The 25,285-nt window shown below is 36.6% G+C and overlaps 3 protein-coding genes, 1 long non-coding RNA gene and 1 pseudogene across 7 annotated transcripts; 2 read left to right on the forward strand and 3 right to left on the reverse strand.

The window, feature by feature from the left end:
* Positions 1–951: 951 nt before the first annotated feature.
* On the reverse strand, positions 952–3,486 carry LOC130713566 (serpin-ZX-like). The gene is made up of 2 exons (XM_057563336.1): positions 2,239–3,486; positions 952–1,402 (listed from the first exon to the last, which is right to left on the reverse strand). The coding sequence occupies exons 1-2, from the start codon at positions 3,466–3,468 to the stop codon at positions 1,148–1,150; spliced, it is 1,485 nt and encodes a 494-aa protein (XP_057419319.1). The 5' UTR covers positions 3,469–3,486; the 3' UTR covers positions 952–1,147.
* Positions 3,487–3,971: 485 nt separating this feature from the next.
* LOC130713568 (serpin-ZX-like) lies at positions 3,972–7,775 on the forward strand. Of its 3 annotated transcripts, none has more exons than XM_057563339.1 (3): positions 3,972–5,527; positions 5,615–6,438; positions 7,541–7,775. In XM_057563339.1, exons 1-2 carry the CDS (start codon positions 5,132–5,134, stop codon positions 6,434–6,436), a joined length of 1,218 nt encoding a protein of 405 aa, XP_057419322.1. In that variant the 5' UTR covers positions 3,972–5,131; the 3' UTR covers positions 6,437–6,438; positions 7,541–7,775. The 3 variants fall into 3 exon arrangements, with proteins under 3 accessions (XP_057419322.1, XP_057419324.1, XP_057419323.1); XM_057563341.1 differs by lacking the exon at positions 7,541–7,775 and adding an exon at positions 6,834–7,283; XM_057563340.1 differs by lacking the exon at positions 7,541–7,775 and adding an exon at positions 6,866–7,283.
* Positions 7,776–17,552: 9,777 nt separating this feature from the next.
* On the reverse strand, positions 17,553–18,149 carry LOC130713247 (metacaspase-7-like). Its single transcript, XM_057563033.1, has one exon. It carries the CDS (start codon positions 18,147–18,149, stop codon positions 17,553–17,555), a length of 597 nt encoding a protein of 198 aa, XP_057419016.1.
* A 945-nt stretch (positions 18,150–19,094) lies between these two features.
* On the forward strand, positions 19,095–19,644 carry LOC130713248 (uncharacterized; annotated as a pseudogene).
* A 747-nt stretch (positions 19,645–20,391) lies between these two features.
* LOC130713571 (uncharacterized) lies at positions 20,392–24,362 on the reverse strand. Of its 2 annotated transcripts, XR_009010931.1 has the most exons (5): positions 24,061–24,361; positions 23,823–23,892; positions 20,731–22,981; positions 20,570–20,635; positions 20,392–20,462 (listed from the first exon to the last, which is right to left on the reverse strand). It is a non-coding gene; the product is annotated as an uncharacterized LOC130713571 (long non-coding RNA). The 2 variants fall into 2 exon arrangements; XR_009010930.1 differs by having other exon boundaries at positions 20,731–23,892; positions 24,061–24,362.
* Positions 24,363–25,285: the final 923 nt, after the last annotated feature.

Raw genomic sequence — 25,285 nt, forward strand, 5'->3', positions numbered from 1 at the left:
TGCCCTGCACGGGTGACTTTTGTTTGATAAAATTGTAAATCTAAATGTTGTCTAAACTAATTTTTTTTTTGTTGAGTAAATACATCTTAACAATTGTTTTAAGGCTTACATATGTTTTTGGTTCCTCTAAAATTAGGGTGTTTTGGTTTAGGCCCCTTTAAATATTTTTCTTTGGTATAACTCATTAAATGACGTGGCAAGGCCACATCAGCTGGCGGAGCTCCGGCGTTGACCAAAACGGTCGGATGGACTAAAACCAAACATTTTGCAAAAAATGAGGGACCCATCCCAACCTTTACGCCGGCGAGGGACTAAAGTCATATTTATGTAAAAGTATAAGGACCAAAAACCCAATTAACCCTAGAAAATAAAACTCATCACATTTTGGTATTTAATTTAAGTACTGAGAGCAAGCGAGTAGTGAACTTGTTTTGGTAGTGAGTGGAGTGAAGAGAAATGGCTCCCAAAGGTTTCATCATCTTTTTGTCTTTATTATCCTTTTCAGCACTGTCCCTTCTGAGTCCTTCTGCACATGATGTTCAAAACACTGGCCTTGTCATGAACTTCTATAAGGAAACATGTCCTCAGACTCAAGAAATCATCAAGGAACAAGTCAAGCTTCTTTACAAGCGCCACAAGAACACAGCTTTCTCATCTTCCATGATTGTGCTGTTCAAGTACACATGCTTTTTTCCTTAGTTTTTGCTTCTTTGTTTGCAAGGTTCTGCCTTTTATCTTAATAGCTTCTAAAGCTTGTTTTTCCCCTGATTGGGTAGAGTTTGATGCTTCCATGTTGCTGGACAGCACAAGGAACTTGTCTGAGAAGGAGAGATAGGAGCTTTGGGTTAACTTCTGGTACATTGAGTTGAGACCATCAAGGAATTTCAGGTATATTAGGAAGTTGGTTACTACTAATAATTTTAATAAAAACAAGAACAGCAATACTATTTCTTAATGTAAAGTACCAAAACCTTAAAATGACAAAACAAATAGAGTAATAAATAAGTAGCTCCTAACAATGGGGAAATTCACCAACATTCACAAACGAACCTACAAACTACTTCAAATATAAAATTAAATTTTCAGAACGCAATATTTGTTCTATCACAGGTTTCATTCATCCCACCAATATTAAATAAGCTTTAAGCTAGCTAAAAAACCTTGCCAAACATAGCTTTCTCCAATCGTTACCCGGCTTTCTTAAAAACAAATCATCCTCCTCTTCACCCTTCACTTTACTTGATCTCTTTCTCTTTGGTGGAACCACAGGCTTATCATCCTCATGGCCAGCACTTTCATCTTCATCTTTCTCCTTCCCAGTCTTCTTTGATTCAAAATCACTAGACATTTTCTTCAGCTTCTTAGCATTGCCTTGAAACCGCTTTCTTTTTCCCAAATCCTCCTAAAACATGACATTTTAGGTGTAAGAGTTCCTCAAATGCTTAAAACATAACAAAATGGAAATATATATACATGGCACTCGCAGTATATTGACGATACAATAATGCATCAGCACAACTAAATATGATGTTAAACATGAAATATAACTAAGCTTCTTGGATGTCCAAAATCCATTTACACTTTAAAGTGTGCTATCTACTAATAATTACAAAAATTCTGACGAACTAAGATCTAAACTCTCCTCTCTTGTTCTCTCTCTTTTACATTGGTACTAAGTAATGTTGATGCACATAATTCTAAAAAGATCTAAGTATGAGTAATGAAAATAAAAAGGGAAAAGGACATGGAACATGGCACAGAGTAGAAGCCAAGCCCCATCACGATAGGAATGAAAACGTTGTAACATCATCAAGAAAAGAAGTTTCAAACAGGTTCTGTAACTTTATCATACAAAATACAGTAAAACCTTCCATGATTGGCATTCACGGTTTGCTTGAGATGCAAAACCAAAAACTTTTCCATCATCATGCTTAGCCTTATGTAATTAAAAGTAAAATAAGAAATAGAAAACAGAACATGTTTAGTCCAAAAAGATTTTTGTTTCAATTTAATTTATGACAGTTGAGAAAATTCTATTTGTGTAAGAGTAACACTCACAATATAAAAGAAAATTGTAGTAATGACCAAAACATTACAGAGCTACTGCTAAACAACATTGGTTCAACCAAATAGCTTTAAAAGAACAAACTGACAGACACTATTATCATTAGTCCTTTTAAACTATTCCATTAAGCATAATAAAGAAAATCATGAACAATGGATGTTGAGATTGCTAACCTTCACCGGCGTGCCTGCTCCATCAAGAGGATTGAGCACCTGCCCAACAAAGAGGATTGTTCCGGTGATATCTTCTCGGACCAAGAAGAGGAAAGGGTGGTCCGCTACAAAATCTATATGAGGACAAAGTCCTGCTCCTCCCAAAACCATACGAGCAGCGGTGGCCGCTACAGCTACAGTTTCCTCTTCATTTACCTCAATGGAAGCTTTGTGAAATATGCTTCCCACCGAAGGAGAGTTCACCTCCACCATTTTGGTAAAACCTGCCCGTTGAGAAAAAGGCAAAACCACTCCCAACTCTTTCAGCACCTGAGAAGCTTCAAATTCAAAAGAAATCTTAAATTTTGGAATCTTTAGTCTACGTGCTTGCACTTTTCGCTCATCAAGAAGAAGAAGGTTGTGTTTCAAGAATCCAGGTTGTGAAGCCAACTTGTCAATTAATGCAGGCAATCCATCTTTTTCATTTGGAAGAAAAATGTACATAGAGATTTGGCGTTTGTCATCTCTACCTTGTTCATAGAAAAGACGGAGGACTTTGAAACCACCAAAAGTGCTAATAAACCTAATCTGTTTGTTTCCGTTGCTTCTCATGTAGGGAACCTTAACTGAGGTACCATTAAGGAGGTGAAAATCATCTTCGCGTGTTATTGAAACATCAAATTTGTGTTTCCACACACCTTTGAAGTGCAGTGCATTTGCAAAGATAAGCCCGGTTGTTTTGTCCACTGCACCGGGAGGAAGAAGGTTTTTTATAAGGCCTTTAGTCTCTTTTTCAACCCACGAATTCACTTCACGGCACACTTGATCACCCTTGCGAAAATCCGTTGAAGCCAGAGCGGCCTTGTAATGAGTTGCCACAAGTTGTTTGAAAGAATGGGAAAGGGAAACCGATTTATCAACCCACGTTCCATTGGCAAAAGACAGATGACTGTCGTCGGAGAAGACAGCGGAGACGACCTGAGAGAAGAAGGTTGTGAGATGGTCGACGGAGTCAAATCGGAGGAAGGAAAGAAGTTGGTCGAGTGTGCGACCTGCTGAACCAGAGGCTATGATGCTAAGAACAGCAAGTAGAGACAAGGGTGAAAAGACCATGTTCTTGTCATGTTTTGCGAATAATTGTTTGGTGATGCTGAGAGCAACATCATCTGCTTGGTGCCTGAATGATTTTTCTTGGAGCTCCATTGTTCTGTTCGAGTCAGTCTTTATGGGAGGAAAAACCCTGTCAACCATGGCAGCAAACCGTGCATGCTTTGGTGGTACTTCATAACACCTATACCTAATTTTAAAAATTAAATAAATAAAATTCAAATTAGGCTTAGTTGCACTTTTGGTCCCCATCTTTGCCCTTCCTGCAAAAATCGTCCCCCAACTATGAAATTAGCAAAAAACCGTTGGAAGTTTACACCCCACCGTTGTCTTCATGCGATAGTTGGGAGACAATTTTCACAGGAAGGACAAATTTGGGGGCTAAAAGTGCAATTAAGAAATTGTTAGATTGCATGTGGCTCTCATCTACCAAATTCATTCACCTACTACTTGTTTGAGTTTGGTTCCACCACCAACCAAGACTCCACCAACCAAGCCTCACCAACCAAGCCTCACCAACTAAGACTCCACCAACCAAGCCTCACCAACCAAGCCTCACCAACTAAGACTCCACCAACCAAGCCTCACCAACCAAGCCTCACCAACTTCTGTGATTCATGCCTATATATATGGGCAGCTTGGTACATGGAGATAAAAAACAAGTGAGCAACACACACAATTACACAAAGGCTTTGTATTCATTCATTAGACTAAGTATTAGTTGTGAGTGAGTACTTTTTGAGTGAGTCTTTAATTTGGTGAGAATTCTTTTGTTCCATTTGAGAGAGTTACTTTGTGTGAGAAAAATATTTCTCTTTGTCCTCATTTCTATAAGAGGATTTCTTGTACTCTCCCCAATTTCATAGTGGAACTTTGCTCTTTGCCCGTGGTTTTTTTACCTCTCACATTGAGAGGAATTTTTCCACGTAAAATCTTGTGTGTCATTTTCTTGCCACTTTATTTTCACTTCTCTTTATTCTCAAATTATCTCGATCCTTTGCTTCCGCATTGCGCTGATACCCCAACAGAAACAAATCTTATTTTAATCACTTTTACTTTTAAAACAAAATCAAATCTTTTTTTTTTAAATAACATAATAAAATCTAATTACTTTTCTTTTTTGGTACAGTATCTTTTAGTTTATTTTTTATCATAAGAATGATTAATTTGTAATTTTTAAAAAGTTTATTTTGAAGAAAACGTCATTAAAAAGAATATATATTTTGAAGGGTACTAAAAAAATTGCCTTAAATTAAGATGATATTTTGGTTTGTTTGAAGATTTAGTTTTCCTTTAAAGATATTGCTTTCAAATTAAAATTAAAGGGTGATCGAGTACTACTGGATGTTTATACCAAATAAAATTACTTTAAAAAAAATGATCATTAGATTTGTTTATTTTTCTATTATGTATTTTTTTCTCTTTATATATAATAAAGCATGCGATTTCAACAAAACTATCTCCTTCAAAATCCAAGAAAACCAACAGGTTCAGGTTCACCCGGCCGCCTCATCTCCTTAATTTCTATGTTGAATCAACATATTTTTATTTGTTTAGTACTGGTTCGGTTAGTGTTGATGTTGATGGTTGCTGAGTTTAGATTATAAAAAAATAGCCTTTTTTGTCAGGAACATTTAGAATTCTGAGTGATTATTGCTTATTGCTTAGGGTTTAGGGTTTTGAAATTGCTATTTCTGCAAGTTTGGGATGATGATAATGCAATTTTTTGAATCATTCACTTATTATTATTGCTTAGGGTTTTGAAACATTGATTGATTAAAATTTAAAGTCTGCAGTTAGAGCAAAAATGGACCTCCGAAAATCAAAATCAATGAGGTGCCAAACAGATGTTGCCCTCAGCATCACAAACCATTTATTCTCAAAACAAGAATTTCAGGACCAGAACCTCGTCTTCTCGCCCTTCTCTCTCCATGTTGTTCTTAGCGTCATGGCTGCTGGTTCAGATGGCTGCGCACTCAACGAGCTTCTTTCCTTCCTCCGAGCTGATTCCGTCCACCATCTCAGCACCTTCTTCTCTCAGCTTGTCCCCGTTGTGCTCTCTGATGTTGTTTCTTCTGCACATCGTCTGTCTTTTGTCAATGGATTGTGGGTTGATAATTCGCTTTCCCTTACCCATTCTTTTAAACAACTTGTGGCTACTCATTACAAGGCCACTCTCGATTCAGTTGATTTTCAGTCTCAGGTACTATCACTTTTCCATTTTTTGTCATTTTCTATTAAAATCTTTTATGAACAAAATATCATTTTTAATTTTGATGTGGTTTTAAAGGGTGAACAAGTGCGTCATGATGTGAATATGTGGGTTCAAAAAGAAACTAGGGGTCTCATTAAAGAGCTTCTTCCTCCCGGGACAGCAGGCCCCTCAACCAAGCTTATCTTTGCAAATGCATTGCACTTCAAGGGGGCATGGAAACACAAGTTTGATGCTTCAAGAACTATATATGATAAGTTTCGCCTCCTTGATGGCTCCTCAGTCCGGGTTCCCTTCATGAGAAGCAATGAGAAGGAGCGGTTTAAGTACATTAGCACTTTTGATGGTTTCAAAGTCCTCCGTCTTTCTTGCAAACAAGGTACAGATAAAAAACGCCGATTCTCCATGTACATTTTCCTTCCGGATGCAAAAAATGGATTGCCAGCTTTAATTGAAAGGTTGGCTTCAGAATCTGGTTTCTTGAAAGGCAAGTTTCCTCGGCGAAAAGCGGCAATAAGACACTTCAGGATTCCAAAATTCGATATTTCTTTTGAACTTGAAGCTTCTCATGTGCTGATGGAGTTAGGAGTGGTTTCGCCTTTCTCTTCAACTGATGCAGATTTTACAAAAATGGTGGAGGTGAACTCTCCTTTGGATGAACTTTTATATGCAGACAGCGTATTTCACAAAGCTTTCATTAAGGTAGATGAAGAAGGTACTACAGCTGCAGCGGCCACTGCTATGCTTCTGGCTTCAAGATCTGGGCCTTCGGTTCGGGCTGGTATAGACTTTGTAGCTGACCACCCTTTCTTCTTCTTGATCAGAGAAGATTTTACTGGAACAATTCTCTTTATTGGGCAGGTGCTCCATCCTAATGTAGCAGCCAAGCCGAGCCAGTGAAGGTTAGCAATTCCAATATCTAATTGTATTTTGTGATTAGAGCTGTTCTTGTTGTCATTGATGCCAACCACATGGAGAAAGTTACTATTCTTTTCACATGGGATGTGCATTACATAATGCACCAGGTCCTTATTGACATAGTATTTATTACTTGAATTTTCTGCAATTCTGACTCATGATGTTTGTTTGAGAATCGTGGAACAAAATCAAGTTAACATTTCCGTAAAAGAACTGAAGAATATGCCTTACATAATTGTCTTCTTTAAGTGAGATTGAAATTTGAAAATAAAACTTTGGTTATCTGCACCTATTGTGTTGCTCCATTATTTTATTTCAATTTACTGCAAGTATAATTCTTTTTCACTATGTGCGTACATGAACTGCACAATTATGGAAGATGTGAAAGCTGTGTTCTTGTGGCGCTTGTAGAGAAGCTTGACTTGTTCCTTGATGATGTCTTGAGTCTGAGGACATGTTTCCTTGTAGAAGTTCATGGCAAGGCCAGTGTTTTGAACATCTTCTTATGCAGAAGGACTCCGAAGGGACAGTGCTGAAAAGGATAACAAAGACAAAAAGATGATGAACCTTTGGGAGCCATTTCTCTTCACTCCACTCACTACCAAAGCAAGTTCACTACTCGCTTGCTCTTAGGCAGTACGCGACGAGAGTTGCTATTTAGTACGAAACTAAGAACTAGGTAGTACGAGAGTTGCTATTTAGTACGAAACTAATAACTGGCGAAAGTTAAGAATAATAGCGAAAGTTAAGAATATTAACGTGGCAAAATTGTATTGGTATTTGGCTGAAAACAACATGGTTAATGGCTCAAACTGCATTTGGTGAAAGACACGAAGAATACTTGGAAATTACTAACATAATAATAAAGATAACACCAACAATAAACATATCAAGAAAAACATTGAGAAAATCAATGAGACAGGAGTAGTGAACTTACTGTGACATGAACAAAGCAACAGTGCAGCTCAAGAGTCCATCTTAAACGGGGCACCTTCTCTTATATACTGCCTCATTGTTCCTTCTCATCCGCATTTGCTCTTCATCAGTTGGATGAAACCTGAATCCCTTCCCTTGTCTTCCTTTCAGATACACCAAAGAGAAAACGACCAAGGTGGTCCCATTCGATAAGCGTTTTCCCTCACGCTTTCCAGCTTACAAATAAATATTGTAAAAATATGTAGATGGATGATGAAGAGAGGCTTTGGTGTCCAATTAAAGCAATGTATAACATTTTCAAGTTATAGAGTGTGTGACGTACATGTTTTTACTGTAATCATGTGGCCGTATATTTATATCAGTTCAGTTTCATATGCAAGCTAAATCAATTTCTGTCACTCAATTAATTTATGCCATAACACTGCTCAACAATTAAAATTTAACCTATATGTAGTGACAATTTCATTATGTGAGCCCATGAAGTTAATGAGTTTTATAAGGGTCAGTTACTACATCAACTTCTTGGAGAAGAAATTGGTCTATAAGGTTCATTTGCTACATCAACTTCTTGGTGCCAATCATTCGGAGTCTAAAAATTTAACAGCCCACAACTCAATGTTATATCAGTTTATACTCCCATCCATTAGCAGCTAATAGTAATAAGTAATCCCACCATTTCGAGATTCTAAAGCAAATTCGGGTTACTCCCCAAAGCATGCCATCTCAGAGAACGTCCTAGGAGGTTTTAATTCCTTGTGATACTGTAAACACTGCTTGTTATTCAGAAAATTTGGCTTAGTAAAAGTTAAAAAAAAAAAACCAAGTTAAACTTATCATACTTTAGAACATTCTGTTACCATTGATATTTCCCTCCAAATATCTTCTAGCCCATCATCTTCAGTAACCTCATGATCTTCTTTCTCCTGTACGCCAACATAAACACCTTTATCGCTCTTAGTGTTATCTTCAGCAGCCAGAGTTGCCTCAAATTTTAGATCTTCACTTTCTCCATGGTAAAACCAACCCTTTTAAAAAATTAATAGATAATAAAACCAACCCTTTTAATCTTTGTTGTGACATTTTTTTTATCTTATATGACTTTATTAATTTTAATTTTAAAAAATTACGTTCCGCAAAAGCAAAACTTTTTTTTTTTAAAACAAAAGTTATATATATATAAAAGGTCGATAGTACAAAAGTATCCAATGCTACAAAACAGATAAACAGCTACCCGGTGATCATGAGAATAAACTCAGATAAAAAACCTACGAGACGGACATCCGTCGGGGACCCAATTTGTAACAAAAGTCACACAACCCAACAAAAACGGAGCCACATCTCGGCACTAGAAATACAACAGCGCACGAACTATCGACCAAAAGCACCTCCGAGACCTAAGCCAAAGAGACCAAAACACCACTGAAGGCTTGCACCATGACCACTGACCTTGTCTGCATCGAACTTTCAGTAAAACTCCACCGCGCAACACCTCAAAAGCAGATCAGAAGAAGCTGCCACCGGCACCAAAGTTGCAAAACGGTGAAGGATAGAATAGCAAATAACACTCTGAAAGGTTCAAATCTGAGAAAAGACTCACTTACATGAATCGTTTACATTATTCTATAAGAAATATATGCATTTGGGAAGAATCAATTCTTTTTACATAATTATGTCATATTGGTGTATCATTTCTACATGTATAATTTCTTTTAAGATGTTTATTTCTGTAGATAAATCCAGTCTATCAATATCTGAGTTTTCATTATGTTTTAATGAAAGTTCAAAACAAAGACAGTATTCTTTTAACTTTTCATTATCAAATGACCTTATTTTCTCAATGCTGAAAAGAAATCCAAAATATATCATTATACAAGAGGTAGATGAAGAATTGGAGAAGGTAGAAGAAGAATAATTTAAAGAGATCAAATGAAAAGTCACACTCCTCCTATGCTTTTTATTAATTCAAAATACATAATAAATTTAATTTAATTTAAAATAAATGTTGCACTTAATTTTTTTTTTATACGCCAATGTTAGTTGTTAATTGTTAGTAAATTAGTTCATTCGCCATGATTCGAAACCTGTCCCTTCACCCTGCAAATCCCTTCATTCCCTTAGCTCACTAAATGCAGGTGCAAAAATACATAAATTCACACCCTGTAAAATTCAGCAAGGCTTTCAAAAGTATAGGCTTCAAATCCTGTAAAATTCTAATAACCTTCCTTTTAAAGGAAGAAGGAAGAAGGAAGAAGGAAGAAGAAGAAGGAAGAAAGAAGGAAGAAAGAAGGAGGAGGAGAAGAAGGAGAAGAAGGAGGAGGAGGAGGGTTCACCCTAGTGGGCACCCCAACGTAATTAGAAGATGAAGACCTGAAAATTGATCGTTGACAATCAAACAACATGTGACATGAACACTTCAGTAAGACATGTGACATGAACAGACATTAAGCAGGCTATATAGGTGAATACTCTAGTAGTAAAACTGTAAAACTGTAACAGAAGAAGGAATAAGGAAATATACATCATAAAAAATAATACCTCTTCATGTACTTGCTTCATTAGATGTTCTATACAGTAGAAACTCTTTAAATTAATACTCGGTAAATTAATAAACTCTTTAAAATAACAAATTTGTTCGGTTCCGACTTGGGTCAATGCAAAAAATTGAAAAACTTGATAAAATAATAAGATAATAATTTTTCGGGAGATCCCTTTATTATTTTCGGTCCTAAGAAAATCATAAATTAATAATTCATAGAAATTGAAAAAAAAAATATTACACTCTAATGAAATATGATTCAATAGTTATTTGTTTTCCTTTAAAGTTCAAGTCTATTTGGAGCTCATCTCTAACTTTTCTTATTGCGTCCAATAGCTCAAGTGTTGTATTTTTTGTATTATATCATAAAGTTGCCTTTTTGTTTGGTATGTACAGTATAATTACTTAAAAACTCTTTAAATTATTAATTATTAATTTATCGATAAATTAATAACTCTCTAAATTAATAAATTTCTCCGGTCCTGACATTATTAATTTAAAAAGTTTCTCCTGTATTATCCGGTGAATGGAAAACACAAAACCATAGGTGTAATCAGATCATGTGTCTAGCTAAACTTTTTCCAAAAAAAAAAAATTGTACAAACTGAATGGAGACGGATGAGAATAGATCACGTGCAGGGACCAATTGATATTATTGATCAAGGATGTGAGGTTCTTAAGTTAATTTACCTTCAACAAAATGGCATTGCAATATTTTGCCTTAATTGCTTTTTCAACTGCTACATATGAGACTTCTCGAAATTAGTTTAGTGAATGTCGTCGTTAGAAAGGTCAAAGCTCACCATGCCACTGGAAACACCACTCACTCAGGAATCATTGTCACCAACCAGCAAAGCTTCAAGATTGAAGGGCTTGTGCCATCATAGTCAGGATGTGTGGGGACAGCGATCTCGGCGAGGTATTGTAGGTTCCGTAGGGAGTTGAGCGCAAGGACGACGACATTGCATATGTCGAGGGATTTAACGAGGCGATCGAGGAGTGGTTTCTGGAAAGGGTCGCGACCCACCATGATGGAGGGTTTTATTCGGCTTCTTAGCAGAGGAGCTCGTTGAGGGGCTTTCGGAGCCAACCGTTGGAGAGAAGGACATCACCGCCGGAGAGGTCTTCCGCAAGAGCTTGAGCAACATTCTAATTGGGAACAACGGATATCAAGCACCCTGAGATATGGCTGATACTAATTTGAGTCTTTACAGTGCAATATATACAATGCGTTGCCAATATACTATAGTTTTTAGTGAAGAGTATGTTACAGAGTTTGAGAAGATAAAAGGTCAATAGAAAATCTGTGTTTAGTGAAGAGTATGTTACGAAGTTTAATTTGAGAAGATAAAAGGATCAATAGAAAAGGTAGATGCACACAAATAGTTTGGGATTCAACATGGGATTAAAAGTTGATGTAGAAGAAGTATATGAAAGTAAAAGTAAAAAGCTGATATGGAGATGCCACATTTCGCACTTTAAAATTAATATATTATGATAGATGAGGTTAATTAGTGAGGGTTAATGATGCTAATATTTTTTAATGAAAAAAAAAATTCCATCAAGGCACATTAAATGACGTGGTAAGGTCACATCAGTTCCTGGAGCTCTAGCGTTGACCCAAACCGCCGGAGGGACCAAGTCACTAAACTCATTCATTTGTCCAAAAACTGGGGACCAATTCCCACATTTACGCCGACGAGGGACAAAAACAATATTTATGACAAAGGTTAGGGAAAAAAACTTAATTGAGTCTTTACTTACATGACTACCAAGCATACTAAAACCATATTTGTGGCAAAAGTACAGTAAACTTTTTTATGGTATTGGAACATTCAAGTTTAGCACTTAGCAAGACAGCTATGATAACCAAATTGGGACTCTTGAGACAAAAAGTCAGACTCCGGTGAAATTTACAAGGCTTTGTATGGATTGATGGTACATAATGGAGCGAAGCGGAATGACATGTAATGGAACGGAATGGAACGGAACAAAATGGAGTAAAGATCCCATTCCCCTGTTTGTGTATTTTGTGATGGAACGGAATAAAGTTGTCACTCCACTGTTTGGATAATGGACAGAGTAGAATGAGTTATAACTTTATAATTCTTATATTAACCTTATTATTAAATATTAATTTTCTTTAAAATCCAAAATTCTGTCATTAAAAATTTCTAAACCTACAGATTTGCACTTCAAATCTGCTTGCTTAATTCAAGATATATAATGAATATAGATCATTCAGAGGCTTGTACTAATAGTTGGTTGTATTTTAATTAATTATGACTCAAGGATGCAGACGTCTTGTTCATGTAGGTACGTACAAAATCAACATCAGTTTTAATTAAGAAAATAACATATGAATGCTAATTTTTACAGCAATTGATTGTGAATTCTTGCAATGCACATTGCTTTAACAAAGTATAATAGCTTTGCCTCCCACTCATTGTAACAAAAATAAATAAATAAATAAATAAATAAACACACATTGCAAGAAGTTGGACAAGGCATTTGAAAACTCTTGTTTACATTCAATGGCTGTCGAGACAGAGATAATTAAATATGAGCAGGAAATTATACATTTCAATTCCATGGTCTAATAATGTGGGGCAGAAAAATAGGGTGAGGAGTTATGGAGGGAGGTTACCAGGGGTAAAATAGTATTTTTAAAATTTAATGAATATGCTCCATTCTTTTCCATCCAATTTTGGGGGAAAGAAATGTGAAGGAAACCAATAGAGCATGATGGAACTTGGACCATTACTTACCACTCCCTTCCATCCTATTTTAAATAAAATAAACAATGGAACCCACCTTCCATTCCACTCCACTCCACTCCTTCCCCCTCCCCCAATCCAAACAGACCCAAAGATCTAACATAGAATTATGAGTAGTTTTTATTGATACTTCCTCATTTATTATATTTGTATAATACACTTTTATCCCAACACAAGGGGATTTGGGTTTAACACCCCACCTATTAGGCTTCCCACCCCACTTTTATTGAAAACGGGATTTAAATTTCCGTTTTTAAAACGGAATTTAATATTCCGTTTTTTTTTTATACAATGAATGGTTGAAAATGTGCCACATATGCTAAAATACACAACGGTTTTTTAAGTTCCGTTTTATTTGTATTAAAAACGGAAATTTAAATCCCGTTTTCAATAAAGTGGGGTGGGGAGCCTAATGGGTGGGGTGTTAAACCCAAATCCCCAACACAAGTTGGAAGCTACGAGAAGTCAAGTGGACTTGGTTGTGGAGAACCCTAATGGTAAATCAAGCTTAGTTTCCCAAATATAAGACATTTTTAACGAAACACAAATTTATGAATAACCCATTTTTACAAGCCCTTGAGAAGCCTCTTGTAACTCTAAGCATTTGATTGCGAAAACATGTTTCATTCAAGGTTGATGTGATATTGCCACTGAGTGGTAACAATACTGAGAATAACTGGCCTAATGAAAATGCCACTCAAAATACAGATAAATTCAACTTGGGTAAAAGCTAAAAACTAAATACTCTTGAATTGAAACTTCTAATTAAATACCTTGCAGATACTGTATCTGTGGTACACTGCAACGTGCATAAATTTGTCTGCATTCCATCCAATTCCAGTGATAGTCAGCAGAAGGTGGTCTCTTGAACCTAAAAAAAGTGAAATCAATCACAAATAAGAAACTCGCTGATGAGTGACGAGCTTGCTCCCAAATAAGCATGAAATTTTTCATGGGATGGAAAACACATACTAGTGGTGTCATTAAAGAATAATGATTGTTACCGATGGCTCTGAAAGCTGTTAAAATCTAAACCTAATATCAAAATGCGAATCTGATTGAGCAAACAATGAACAACGATTGATAAAATCTAAACCTAATAACTCACCTGTGCTGTGCTTGATATCCTATCAAAAGTGTTGAAAGTTTGGCGTCCTGATTTGCATTGAAGAAGAAAAAAAAGCAGAGTCAAATAGATGTGGGTTTTAGAGCTTCCTGCACTTTGGAACTTCTTGACTCCCTGCAAGTGACTTTAACATTTTATCAACAAAAAGAAGAGACCAAATATAAGAAATTGAAAAGGAAAGAAATCTGAGAAAGGTGATAAATTGAACTTGAGAAATTCATTCATAAGGTTTCAGGAAAAAGGTTAGTATAACATTATAAATGCCAACAATGGATTTTGATTTTATGCACTACTAGAGAGAGGTAGTTACATACTTACATATTTGGTAGCAGGGTCAAACAACAGAAAACACAACACAAAAGCAAAGCAAATATATAACACAAGTTCAATTTCAGAAATTTTCATAACCAGAATCAATACACTTTGATATATTACCACAGAATATGAACATTATCTTGAGTTGGCTACTTGAGTTTTAAGTTAACAATATAAATGACCATAGTAACTACTAAAATTCATTTCAATTCCAGCCAGCAACTTCATATATTAAAATTCATTATTGCCTAGAAATGCTTCCAATCATGTCTAGCTAGCATATCAACACACCACAGGTAACAATAATTGCAGCAATTTTAAACTAGGTTGTGCCCATTGAAACTTGTGCTGGGTTGTTATTATCTTTAACCTGAAACCATTGCTTCCTCTCTTAGTGTAAGTTTTGTTTGGCGTTGGAGCCAATGTAAACCTTTTATATTAATTTGTTACTTAATATAACAAAAAATCTCAACATATATTTAATGAGCAACCATTGTACCACAATTGTACACTTAAATCGTAAAACACTGTGTTTGTAAGTTCAGCTACCGTTAACATAGCACTTTCTAAGTTGATACAAGAACTGGAAACACAAGCACATAATCAAACATTCAAAGCCGTAGCAATTGCATATACCATAAAGCAAATGGCACTGTTGCAGCTCTATCATAAACAATGTGCAAATTGGAAAGCAGCCAAAAGCATTATGGTTTCATTGAATGTTCCCAAATCCCACGATTGAAAACCAGGTAGTTAACATGGGAATTTAATCAAAGACCAAAACAAGGCATGGATGATATATATATATATATATATATATATATATATACTAGTTACAATATGTTGTTATGACATTAGAAATTCTGTGAACCTTAAGAGTGACCATAAAAAATTAGAATTCAGTACGAGACACAACATGCATTAGAAATTTCAGATCCAGAGGCAAGAGTTTACAGAGAGGGTTCCGATGCAGAGAGTGTTCTGAAAATTTTCCGAAATAGAGCAATGAATGAAGAAGTAATATATCTGAATTCTGGAACAAGATGAAGATGGATCCACAACAATGAAGAACAAGATCAATTATTAGCTTCAATTCAAAGCAGAGAGATCCTGAAGAAATTGTCACTCACCAACTAGATTTGGAAAAGTGAGAAATCCTGAAGAGAGAGATCGGGCTTGAACGATAGGAGCCAGAAGAGCTGGGGATCAAAGCATGGGTGGAAATAGAGCACTTCCATGACTGTTTGAAGCTCTCTCCGTCGTGAAGCAGAAGCAAGCGTCGGGAGCTCTCTCCGTCGTGAAGCAAGGTCAATGAGTATTTTTTGAACTGGTTTCTCACAACAAGGTTCATGTTGAGAAGGTAACATAACATAATTTTACTAGTAATGCAACTATGAAGGAAATCATTACTAGAACATGTCAAAGTATCTCAAAAAAGCAACTTGACAAACAATGAAATCTTCATGTACAAATCAGAACGTATAAAATCAGAACCATCACTGTCCTTCCATTATTCACACTCAAGCTAAGAGTCATTAGAAGACTAATTTGCAATGAAGCAGACTATGAAGCAACGGACAGAGTGGTCTTAATACCTGATTGAGACATCGATCTGTGCACCAAAATTTATCCTTGCAGAAAGACTGAGATAAAATTCCTCCTCACAGTCTTTATGTTTCATTTGAAAAACATATTACTAAACAGTAGATATATATTTAAATTTCTAGATGCTACCTCTCTCTGCCACTGATGTACTGATTTGATAACTGCTCAAGACAAAATACACACGACTTTTAAAAATATTGAATATATGAGAGTGGCAGAAGTTGTATAAATTACTTGAAGTTGTGAAATGGCCCAATGCTTAAGACCTTTACGATAGAGAAAGAAATCGAAGCAGCTACCTATCCCAGAACATACAAATCTAAACAATCAAGGCACAGAAGAAATCAGTAATTAGAAAACAATATTCCTCTTCATAATTGTTAAAAATAGCTCATACTATTCAAAGTTTTGAGTCTCTACTTTAGGTCTCAATGTAAGTCACAAAAGCAACTCAATTAAACATCCAAGATCAAATCATCCACAGCTCAATTAAGTAGAATATAAATTTTTTCCAAGCTTCTCTTTAAAATAATGTATCACGGACAGTTCCCAGGAGGAAAGGCAACAAAATAGAAATGGTCGGAAAAATGTGACATATGAGTACACAAGAAAATACTACTAGATTATACCAAACTAAAAGAGGATATCTAATTATTCATCTAGCAGAAATAGCCAAGTTAGCACACACAGAAGCAATCATGTTAATAGCATTATAACATAGTGGAAAGCCAATAGAAGGTACAAAACATATAGGGAACGGAACTGCAATTTGTCCACAGCAGGATATCTCCTTGGACTATTGAATAATCTAAAAGAACTAACGTGACAAAGAAAGAGTACTGAACTAAACTTGAAATATTCAAAAACAATGTGAACAAAGAAGTATATGAGCTTACAATTACATCTGCATCTGGGTGGTTAGCTACCAATACCATCACTCTCCTAGGTGCCTCTTTAATCTTATATGTGGGAGTGCGCTCTCGGCCATAATATTCAAAAACAATGTGAACAAAGAAGTGTATGAGCTTACAGTAATACAGTTACATCTGCATCTGGGTGGTTGGCAACCACACTCCTACGTGCCTCTAATAAACAGCAAAAACCATGAAATTGCACATAACAAGGAAAATTATAATAACATAACCACAGTATTGTCAAGCAAGCCATGAACCAAACAATATTTTAAATCTTCACTATCAACATGGAACTGAAACCATTGTAGAAATATAAACTACATACATTTCGTGAGAGAAGGAAATTGCTAACCATGTACAAAAGTCATTGACAATGTTGAGAGGTACTGATGGAAGCAGTATCATGCTTATTAGGAACGAATTGAAACACCTGTCACAAGCACCTTAATCACAAATTTATAATATATACATCTTAGAATTAGAATTAATCCATTTTTCTCTTGAAATCAATTGGCAAATTGAAAGGAACGAATTGAAAACAGTAGAGGAATAGATTTACGATAGTAGTTGTGGCAAATTGAAAGGAACAAATTGAAACACAAGTAAAAACAAATAGTGATTATCAAGTGTCTATTCACTTCACAGATTACTTATCTTGGCAAATGAACTAGATCCCAACCTAGACGGTTTCTAGATTTACATCTATTAGAAAAAAAATAATGTGCTACAGCTTTCAACCACCAAACTAAACAAGGACTCTCTCTTTCTTGAGAAGGTATGTGCAAATCCTCCTTCCTGGGCAGTATAGTTGAGGAGTCTTTCCCTCTGCTTCCTGCATAGTCTTCACTATAAAGTCCTGAAGAATACCAATGTTGTCATCTTCTGCTTTCTACAGGGCGGGCCTCAAGCCTTTGTCAAAATATAAGCCATCCACAATTTTTTCATTCCACATGCATGCTGCAAAAGCGATAACATCTCCGGTGTCAATGAAGTCTTCACATGCGTTGTTGAAAAACGAGCCAGAATGGCAACAATTCATGAAGGCGTACAGGGTGACACCCGACGGAACCTTCAGCCTTATGTCACGCCAGAAATCCTCACTTATGAGTTCTCCTTCTGCACTAAGAACTGAGGCTGGACGCGCAATTTCATCCACAAGTACGCCGTGACCCGCCACATAAAGAAATAAACGGTCACCACTTTGAGAGTTCACCACCATTTCTGAAACGTAGTTGGTTATGTTGTCATAACTTGCATTCCTATATCTGTGACCTTTATCACATAGCGCCAGAATTTCCTCCGCTGGAAATTCAAATTTCCGCCTCAATATCCCATACACACTACGGATTTCCTTATCAACTTTAGTTAACCTTCCTTCCCCCTTCATGCCCCCTGGATACTCCATGCCGATAATTATGGCTTTTATGTTAAGGACTTTATTTGTCTTTCGTCTTTGCTGCCTTTTCTTTCGCTTTTTTGCTCTCATTTTTGCTGAGGTGTTCCGGCCTCTCATTTCACAAACCTCAGCAAGCTCTCCTCTTCAGTGAGATTGGCTACAGGTATTTGCATTGAAAGACAAAATAAGTGAAAGCACAATCACAACCAAAAGTTCCTAAAAGTTAATAAGAAGAGAAAAGAGCATACAAAGATCCTTCGGTGAGAATGTAAGGAACTTTCCCATGGCCTCCCTGCATATCAGTTGTCAGCTGGAGGAGTCAGAAGACAGCAAGGGTCAAATAGTATATACCAAATATATCGATGTAAGTACGCATAAAAAACAGTGTCAGAGCTATGAATCCATACAATATGATAGATAGTGTGCTTTAGAGAAAGAAAAAAAAAAACACTCCCATTTCAACTAAACTCAACAGTCTGTTCACTCCCTCTAATGCAGTAGATAGCTTTCAGGTTCAATGACAATTGACAGATACTAATTAATAGCAAAGTTACAACTAACACCTAGTATGCCATTAGCTCCTGACCAACAGCAAGAAACATGATATAGAAGTAAACCTGAGTGGAAACACAGCAGATTGTATGACTGGGTGTATGAGCAAGTTGTGTTTTCCCACATCTACAACACAAAGTCAGATCATTAGCATGAACTTTTTCAAAGTTGAATCTGATAAATTTAAAAGAATAAATCCATAATATTATTTACTCATTAAAATTGTAAACAAGTTATTTACAGTTTGTACTCATGCTGGCAACTATTTTCCTAGAGTAGAGATATATTTCAGGAGACAAGTCAGTCCTGATAAAAAGGAAATAAAGCAAAAACAAAAAACTGTAACGAACCAAAAAAATAAAATAATCTTCCCTAATGTAGCACGACAAAAATATTACAAGTTCGATAGGATGAACTTTGTCAGAAACTGATTATGAATTGAATTTATGAAAAAACGGATATATATATATATATATATGTGCTATGATCTCACCGGATTTCTTCAAATGCTTCTGTAATTTTTCGTTCATGCCCTCCTGTATCATCAATGACTGCAACTAAAACATTTTTTGTAGATAAGAAACAATCTTATAAAAGCCACAACTAAGAGTCCAATACATATATCATATATGCTTATTGTTTTAAACAAAAGATACACAAGTGCAGAATTTACCTTGATTTGTGATGTAAGCTGCAACATTGAATTCCTCAGTCATCTGTATTAAAGGAGAGAATTTGTGTCAGTTTTTACTGCAATGGTTATTGTTCATATCAGCAAAAATTGACATAGAGAAGGAAAAAGGTTGTTGTAAAGTGTATTTAAATGACAAACTTAGCACAAAAATATTTCCCTTCAGTACCCAATTAAATGATCCAAGAAATAGAGGATACTTACATTATCCAATCCAAGCCAACCATGCCAAATCTCTCAGCTACAGGGACAATTCGGTCTGGCAGCTGCAGGGTTCAGCAAAGGTTAACAGTATACATCAAATATATATGTCTTGAAATTATGCCGATGACGAACGCATAGAAAAATCAGTATCTGAGAAGCTATAAATGCATACAGTACAATAGACAAATGATTTTTTTTAAAAAACACTACATTTACCATATGGAAACTGAATTTACAACATCTTTCATTTTGCAGTAAATATGATCCCAAAAAACAGATTTACCTGCCCCAAATTTTCCAGTTTGCTTTGCACTACGTCCCTAAGAATTGAAAATAATGAGATTATCAATGCATCAAAGATGCCAAGTCAATACCAATTACCAAACCTTAGAGGACTGAGTTATTTGCTAAAACCTACCATATGATGTCATCAACTGTGTCATTTGCTAGCAAGTAGTATATATTTACTGAAGATACCTGAAAACAAGAACTAGAAAGTTAAAGAACCATCAAAGCATAGATTAGCCTCTTCTACTAAAAAATCAAAGAAAGGTTTAGCAATGGCAGATCTTTTCTTTGGCCTTACAGGAAGAAACTCATGTATAGCCTCAACCATTGGTTGATGATGTGCAAAGATATGAAACTTGCAACCTGCCTGCAAGAATCATGACAAATCTAGCATTACCACATGCTTTGATGCTAAATAGCCAAAGCCAAGTCTAAACTTCCATCAATAAGCTCTGTGCATTCATAGTTTCATACATAAACCGAAAAAGTGGGCAGAATATTAACAGATAGCAGAGACAAATGGCGATAAATGTACATACTTGTTGCCTACGCGTTACAGGAAGTTCAGTACGAACATGATTTTTAAGACTGCGAATCATCATGCTTGCTTTCAACAAATTGTGCAATTCTTCATGGTTACTTGAACCTTGATAAATTCCAAAAATTCCCTGGAAGATTAATGCGTTAATGGTTAGTTGAATAACTCATCCATCAACAGCAAAAGGAAAAATGGCTTTAAATGAATCCTATATGTAGCGAATAAGAGAGGACTTACACCCTTGCAGTACCGGTTGCCATAGTCATGAACATTCCTATATACATCAGGATACAAAGCTTCCAGCTGCAGCACGATTTCAAACAGATTATCAAAATGTAGATGCCAACAAGGTCAAACATTAATGAGGTATTAGACCAAAATAGACAAAACCAAGTTACCTGCTTGTACAGTTCAATCGGTCGGGATAAAGCAGGAGTTCCACTAAGCAATATTGCATGTTGAGCTCATGACGGAATTGGATAAAGTGTAACATCCCGATCTGACGACTGGCCTCACGGTAACAACACGAGTCTTTTCAGTGCGCTTTGTCCTCACTCGCGCACTTCCCGGGAAAATTTCCCAGGAGGTCACCCATCACGATATTGCTCCAAGGCAAGCACACTTAACCATGGAGTTCTTATCAGTTGGGCTCCCGAAAAGAAGTTGCAACTTGTTGTTATGGGTAGTACAATCAAATCATATATGCCCTCCTCAACTGTATAGTCCATCCCTACACAGTCTCGGAATACCTCTTGTTCGGGTGTGAGATCGGTTCATTCCTGTGACCCTCCGCCTAGAAGCCTGCCAGGAGCCGCTCCTTGTCCGTGCCTCACTGCACCGGCGATCACTCACCGCCCTCATCAGCCCCGGGTGTCACAGGCCCACCAGCTTCCGCTTGGTTCGTCCTCGAACCACACCGTACTGGGAGAGGTTGGCTCTGATACCAATTCCAATTAGACATTAATAACCCGATTATAAAACTTCTCTGGATTCTCTTCCCGGAGATTATGAATGTCCAAGGCAGCCTTTGCATCACAACCCATTCCTGAAACCAAATGCTACGCAAATGTTGTAAGGGTCAGAGAAAATGCTAAAGACGCCCCTACTAACGCGTATCCAAGACAAGAGGAAGTTGCACCACCACCACAAGACAATCTTCCACAATATGACTTGTCTGACTGCACTAATATCACACCATACTATCTCCAAAGAAATATGCATGATGAATCTTTTGACAAGCAAAACAAGGTATAGATCTGATGCAAAAATGCATTTAAGGAAAAATGGATCGTAAGGGTCCCTTAAATCTAGTCTATGACTCCACACAAAGCTTTAAGATTATCTACTTTAACTACTCTCTGGTGCCATTGTACTCTACTCATTCTACTCCAACAACTCAAGCACGTGAGTCAAACCATCTATGACACTTTCAAGAAGATTATGATTCATGAATTTCGGGGAAAAGCCACCCAAGTTATTAGAGATGATTACACCGCTCTCGTACACCTAAATCATCGAATCAATCATATGCTACACGCTCCAACTCAATGCTGTTAAGTCTACTACCCTCATCCACAAGCATCCAAGTGCTTTCTATAGACTCTCAAAAACATCAATAACCTTTGCGGATTCTCACTTGCACTAGTACCAGAAAAGTTAAATCACATAGTGTGGCCTTAATCTCTATAGTGACACCTACTTTAGTTTACCCCTTATGTATATCCCTTGGTTGACGCTTCTAAGTTGTCTCAGGTTGGTTCTCTTGTTATTGCTGCCCAATAAAACACCAATACATTGTTTCACTTCATGTTTTAATCCCATAAAACCAGTTGGGAAATCTATTGTTCATACGTTTCCTCACCAAGATTTAGGAATCTTAACGTTAGCTATATCAGTGACCAACATGTACTAGGAATCCTCACTATGATGTCAACCATGATCACCTTAAGAAGGGTTCGCATGATGGGTAGCAGACTCATCAGGTACTAAGAATCTTAACTAGGTGGCATCCTCACTGAACAAAGAATATTCACAGAATATAAGACATGACTCAGATTTATGTGAATGAGGAATGAACTCAAATCACACTTAGGAAAAAAAAAAACTTTAGAACACTCATGAGGAGTTAATAGCACCTTGGAAGTAAGTTGTGCCGCGGTTCACAATTTACTAGCAAGATTCTATTACCACCTCATGTCTGCAGCTAATAGGACCTACAGCCAAAGCTCTGATACCAACTTTGTCATGACCCGAAATCCTAAGTCGTGACCGGCGCACAGACCAACACCCTAGTCTGGCAAGCCTGTTTCTCACAAAAAATCATTTTCCAAACTATTCTCTAAAGTTACATATGTTTCTCTATATTTATAAAAATAAAGATACAAGATCTCATTTGTATTACTAATATCTCCAATGACAAAACCTGTCAAATAATGATCCCCATTTTCATACTTCCATTAAAAGGAATTTTCCAATTTAAGCACTCATGTTCAACTTTTACAATAAAACAAAAAATAACAATCTCAAATCTAAATCCTTCTAAGACTCCCTATAGCTGCAGATCACTAGAATCAAATAGAAGACACCAATATGACAACCTGTCGAATGGTCTGAATCTGACAACAGTATGCTACTCAGTTGCCCGAAAATCTGTGGATGGAAATAATGAATGGGGTAAGTCACAAAGACTTAGTGAGGATTTAACAACCACCATGAACAGGAAAGGGGAAACAAATGAAGCACGAGTTTTTCACTATCAGTTCAGAGTGTATAATATATATAAAATTAATAAGAATCATTTCAAATAAGAGATTATTAAACTGCCAAAGTTTATAAATAATCATTTCAATGAAACTGAATAAAAAATTCATGCCAGTCATGTGAAAGCATATAAAAATCAGAAATATAATTTAATAGGGTCACACATGTAGAACCGTGAGGCGGCTCCATCTCGTTGATAGCCCTCTCCTCCTAAGGGATGGCCTATCCGATAGGGGCGGCTCCATCTAACGGATAGCCCTTTCCTCTCTCGTATCACATGTCGAATCGTATTACCGGGGGAAGCTACATCTCGTTGATAGCCCTCTCCGTGCACTGGCGGCTCCATCTAACGGATAGCCATCTCCTCCCGGAATCAATCTAACTAGGTGCACCTAGGCCGTTACCTCCGTTAACGGCTACGGGGTTCTATCAAGGATCCCCAAAACCGTTTTCTCAAATCAGTTCAAGTCTCATCAAGAGTCTCAAAATCAACTTTCCAAGTTCATAATCTCAGTTTCACATAATTTCCAAAATCAAAGTAATATAAATTGTTTTCTCATGTCAGTTCAGAATCAGACTCAGATCATTTTCATAAAACCAGCTTTCAGATAATTCACGAATTGTAAAGCATGTTTCCCCAATTTAAATAAATATGCAATATGCTAAAATAATCAAATCATCAGTTGTATAATTATTAAAAGTAAGTCACAGTGATTGGAAAATCACTCACAACCAAGACGAATCAACTGAATCGCTCTCAACAGCTCCACGCCAACCGAACGAACCACTAGCCGATAAATCTGAACACCAAAATTTAACTTTAAACCTTCAGCATTAATTACCTTATGTCATACTACCCGTGAACAATTACGAAATCCCCAATCATGTACCCAAAACCCTAAAATCATCATACTCAAGTCTAACGTATACTATAATATCATTCTTAAATCTATAAGTGATAGATATACCTCAATAACCCGACTGAGTAATCATGAAGGGGCGGGTACTCTCTCATTCCTTAGCACAAATCCGATCCCCCAAAACTATGCCAACAACCTTTCCACTTGCAAGATATTTTTGTCCTTCAATAGCATGAATTCATGGGGTGATTTGGTGTAATTTTCTTATGGTGAAGAAGGACAAAAGATTGAAGAAGAAAGTGATGAAAGAGCGCTGCACCCTTGCCACAGAGCGAAAGAAAATATCGCGAGAGAAGAAAGATGGCTTTTTAGGAATAGCTACTGGGCATCGTGGGTCTCCAAAAGGGCCAGGTTAGTTTTTAATAGGTTTTAAATTTTAGAAATAGAAAACTGGGGCCCTGGGTTTTATTTTCCTTTAGGTAGGTTAGTACAATATTATCATACATAACATATATGTATATTATTGTTTGTTATGATTTTTTTTTTTAAGGATCGTTTCAATCTTTCCCCCTTAAGAAAATTCGCCCTCGAATTTAACTCTCGTGCATGACTGCCTCGGTTCCGAGTTCGTCTCTTCACCAAATGGTCATCGCCAAGGTACTTTCATTAAACCAATGTCCTTTAAACGTAGGCATCTCACCCTTTCTATCCACTATTGATGCTGTAAACTCTATCTAAGATAAATGTTCACCTGGCAACACATCCTCATTTGCGAATAACGAGAGAAGGATCATAAAGGTATTTCCAACGCATATAACCCGAAACTGTATGGACGTAGAAAGATTTGGCAGACGTGTCAACCAATAAGCAATAGGGCCATCCCTCTCTAAAACCTCAACCGTCCAATGAATCTTTGACTAGGCTTTTTCTTTATTACCAACTGTAACACTTCTTTCATTGGAAAAACACGTAAAAAAACATAGTCACTCATTGCGAAGTTTAAAGGGTGTCGTCTCCTATCAGCATAAGACCTTTTTCCCACTATGAGGCAATCAAACAATCGTGAACCAGCTTAACTTTCTCTACTACATGTTCGACAAGTTTTGGACCTACAAGCTTAGCTTCCTCATCTTCAAACTAACATATTAGTGATCTGCACCTCCTACCATACACGGCCTCGAATTGTACAATCTTAATGCTAGGCTAGTGGCTGCTATTATAAACGAACTTCATTAAAGACAAATTCTGCTCTCAACTCCTTCTGAAGTCTAAAAAACACAAGCACGAAACACATCCTCCGAAATCTGAAAAATCCTCTTAAATTAGCCATCAA

Source organism: Lotus japonicus, chromosome 4, assembly GCF_012489685.1.
Source record: "Lotus japonicus ecotype B-129 chromosome 4, LjGifu_v1.2".
NCBI lineage: Eukaryota > Viridiplantae > Streptophyta > Magnoliopsida > Fabales > Fabaceae > Lotus > Lotus japonicus.

Excerpts from the sequence above, each read along its gene's own strand:
- LOC130713568 (XM_057563339.1), top strand. The coding sequence starts at position 5,132 with ATGGACCTCCGAAAATCAAAATCAATGAGGTGCCAAACAGATGTTGCC. Across the intron at positions 5,528-5,614 it reads CAGTTGATTTTCAGTCTCAG|GGTGAACAAGTGCGTCATGA; the intron begins GTACTATCACTT and ends GTGGTTTTAAAG.
- LOC130713247 (XM_057563033.1), bottom strand. The coding sequence starts at position 18,149 with ATGAGAGCAAAAAAGCGAAAGAAAAGGCAGCAAAGACGAAAGACAAAT.
- LOC130713566 (XM_057563336.1), bottom strand. The coding sequence starts at position 3,468 with ATGGTTGACAGGGTTTTTCCTCCCATAAAGACTGACTCGAACAGAACA. Across the intron at positions 1,403-2,238 it reads GAGCAGGCACGCCGGTGAAG|GAGGATTTGGGAAAAAGAAA; the intron begins GTTAGCAATCTC and ends GTCATGTTTTAG.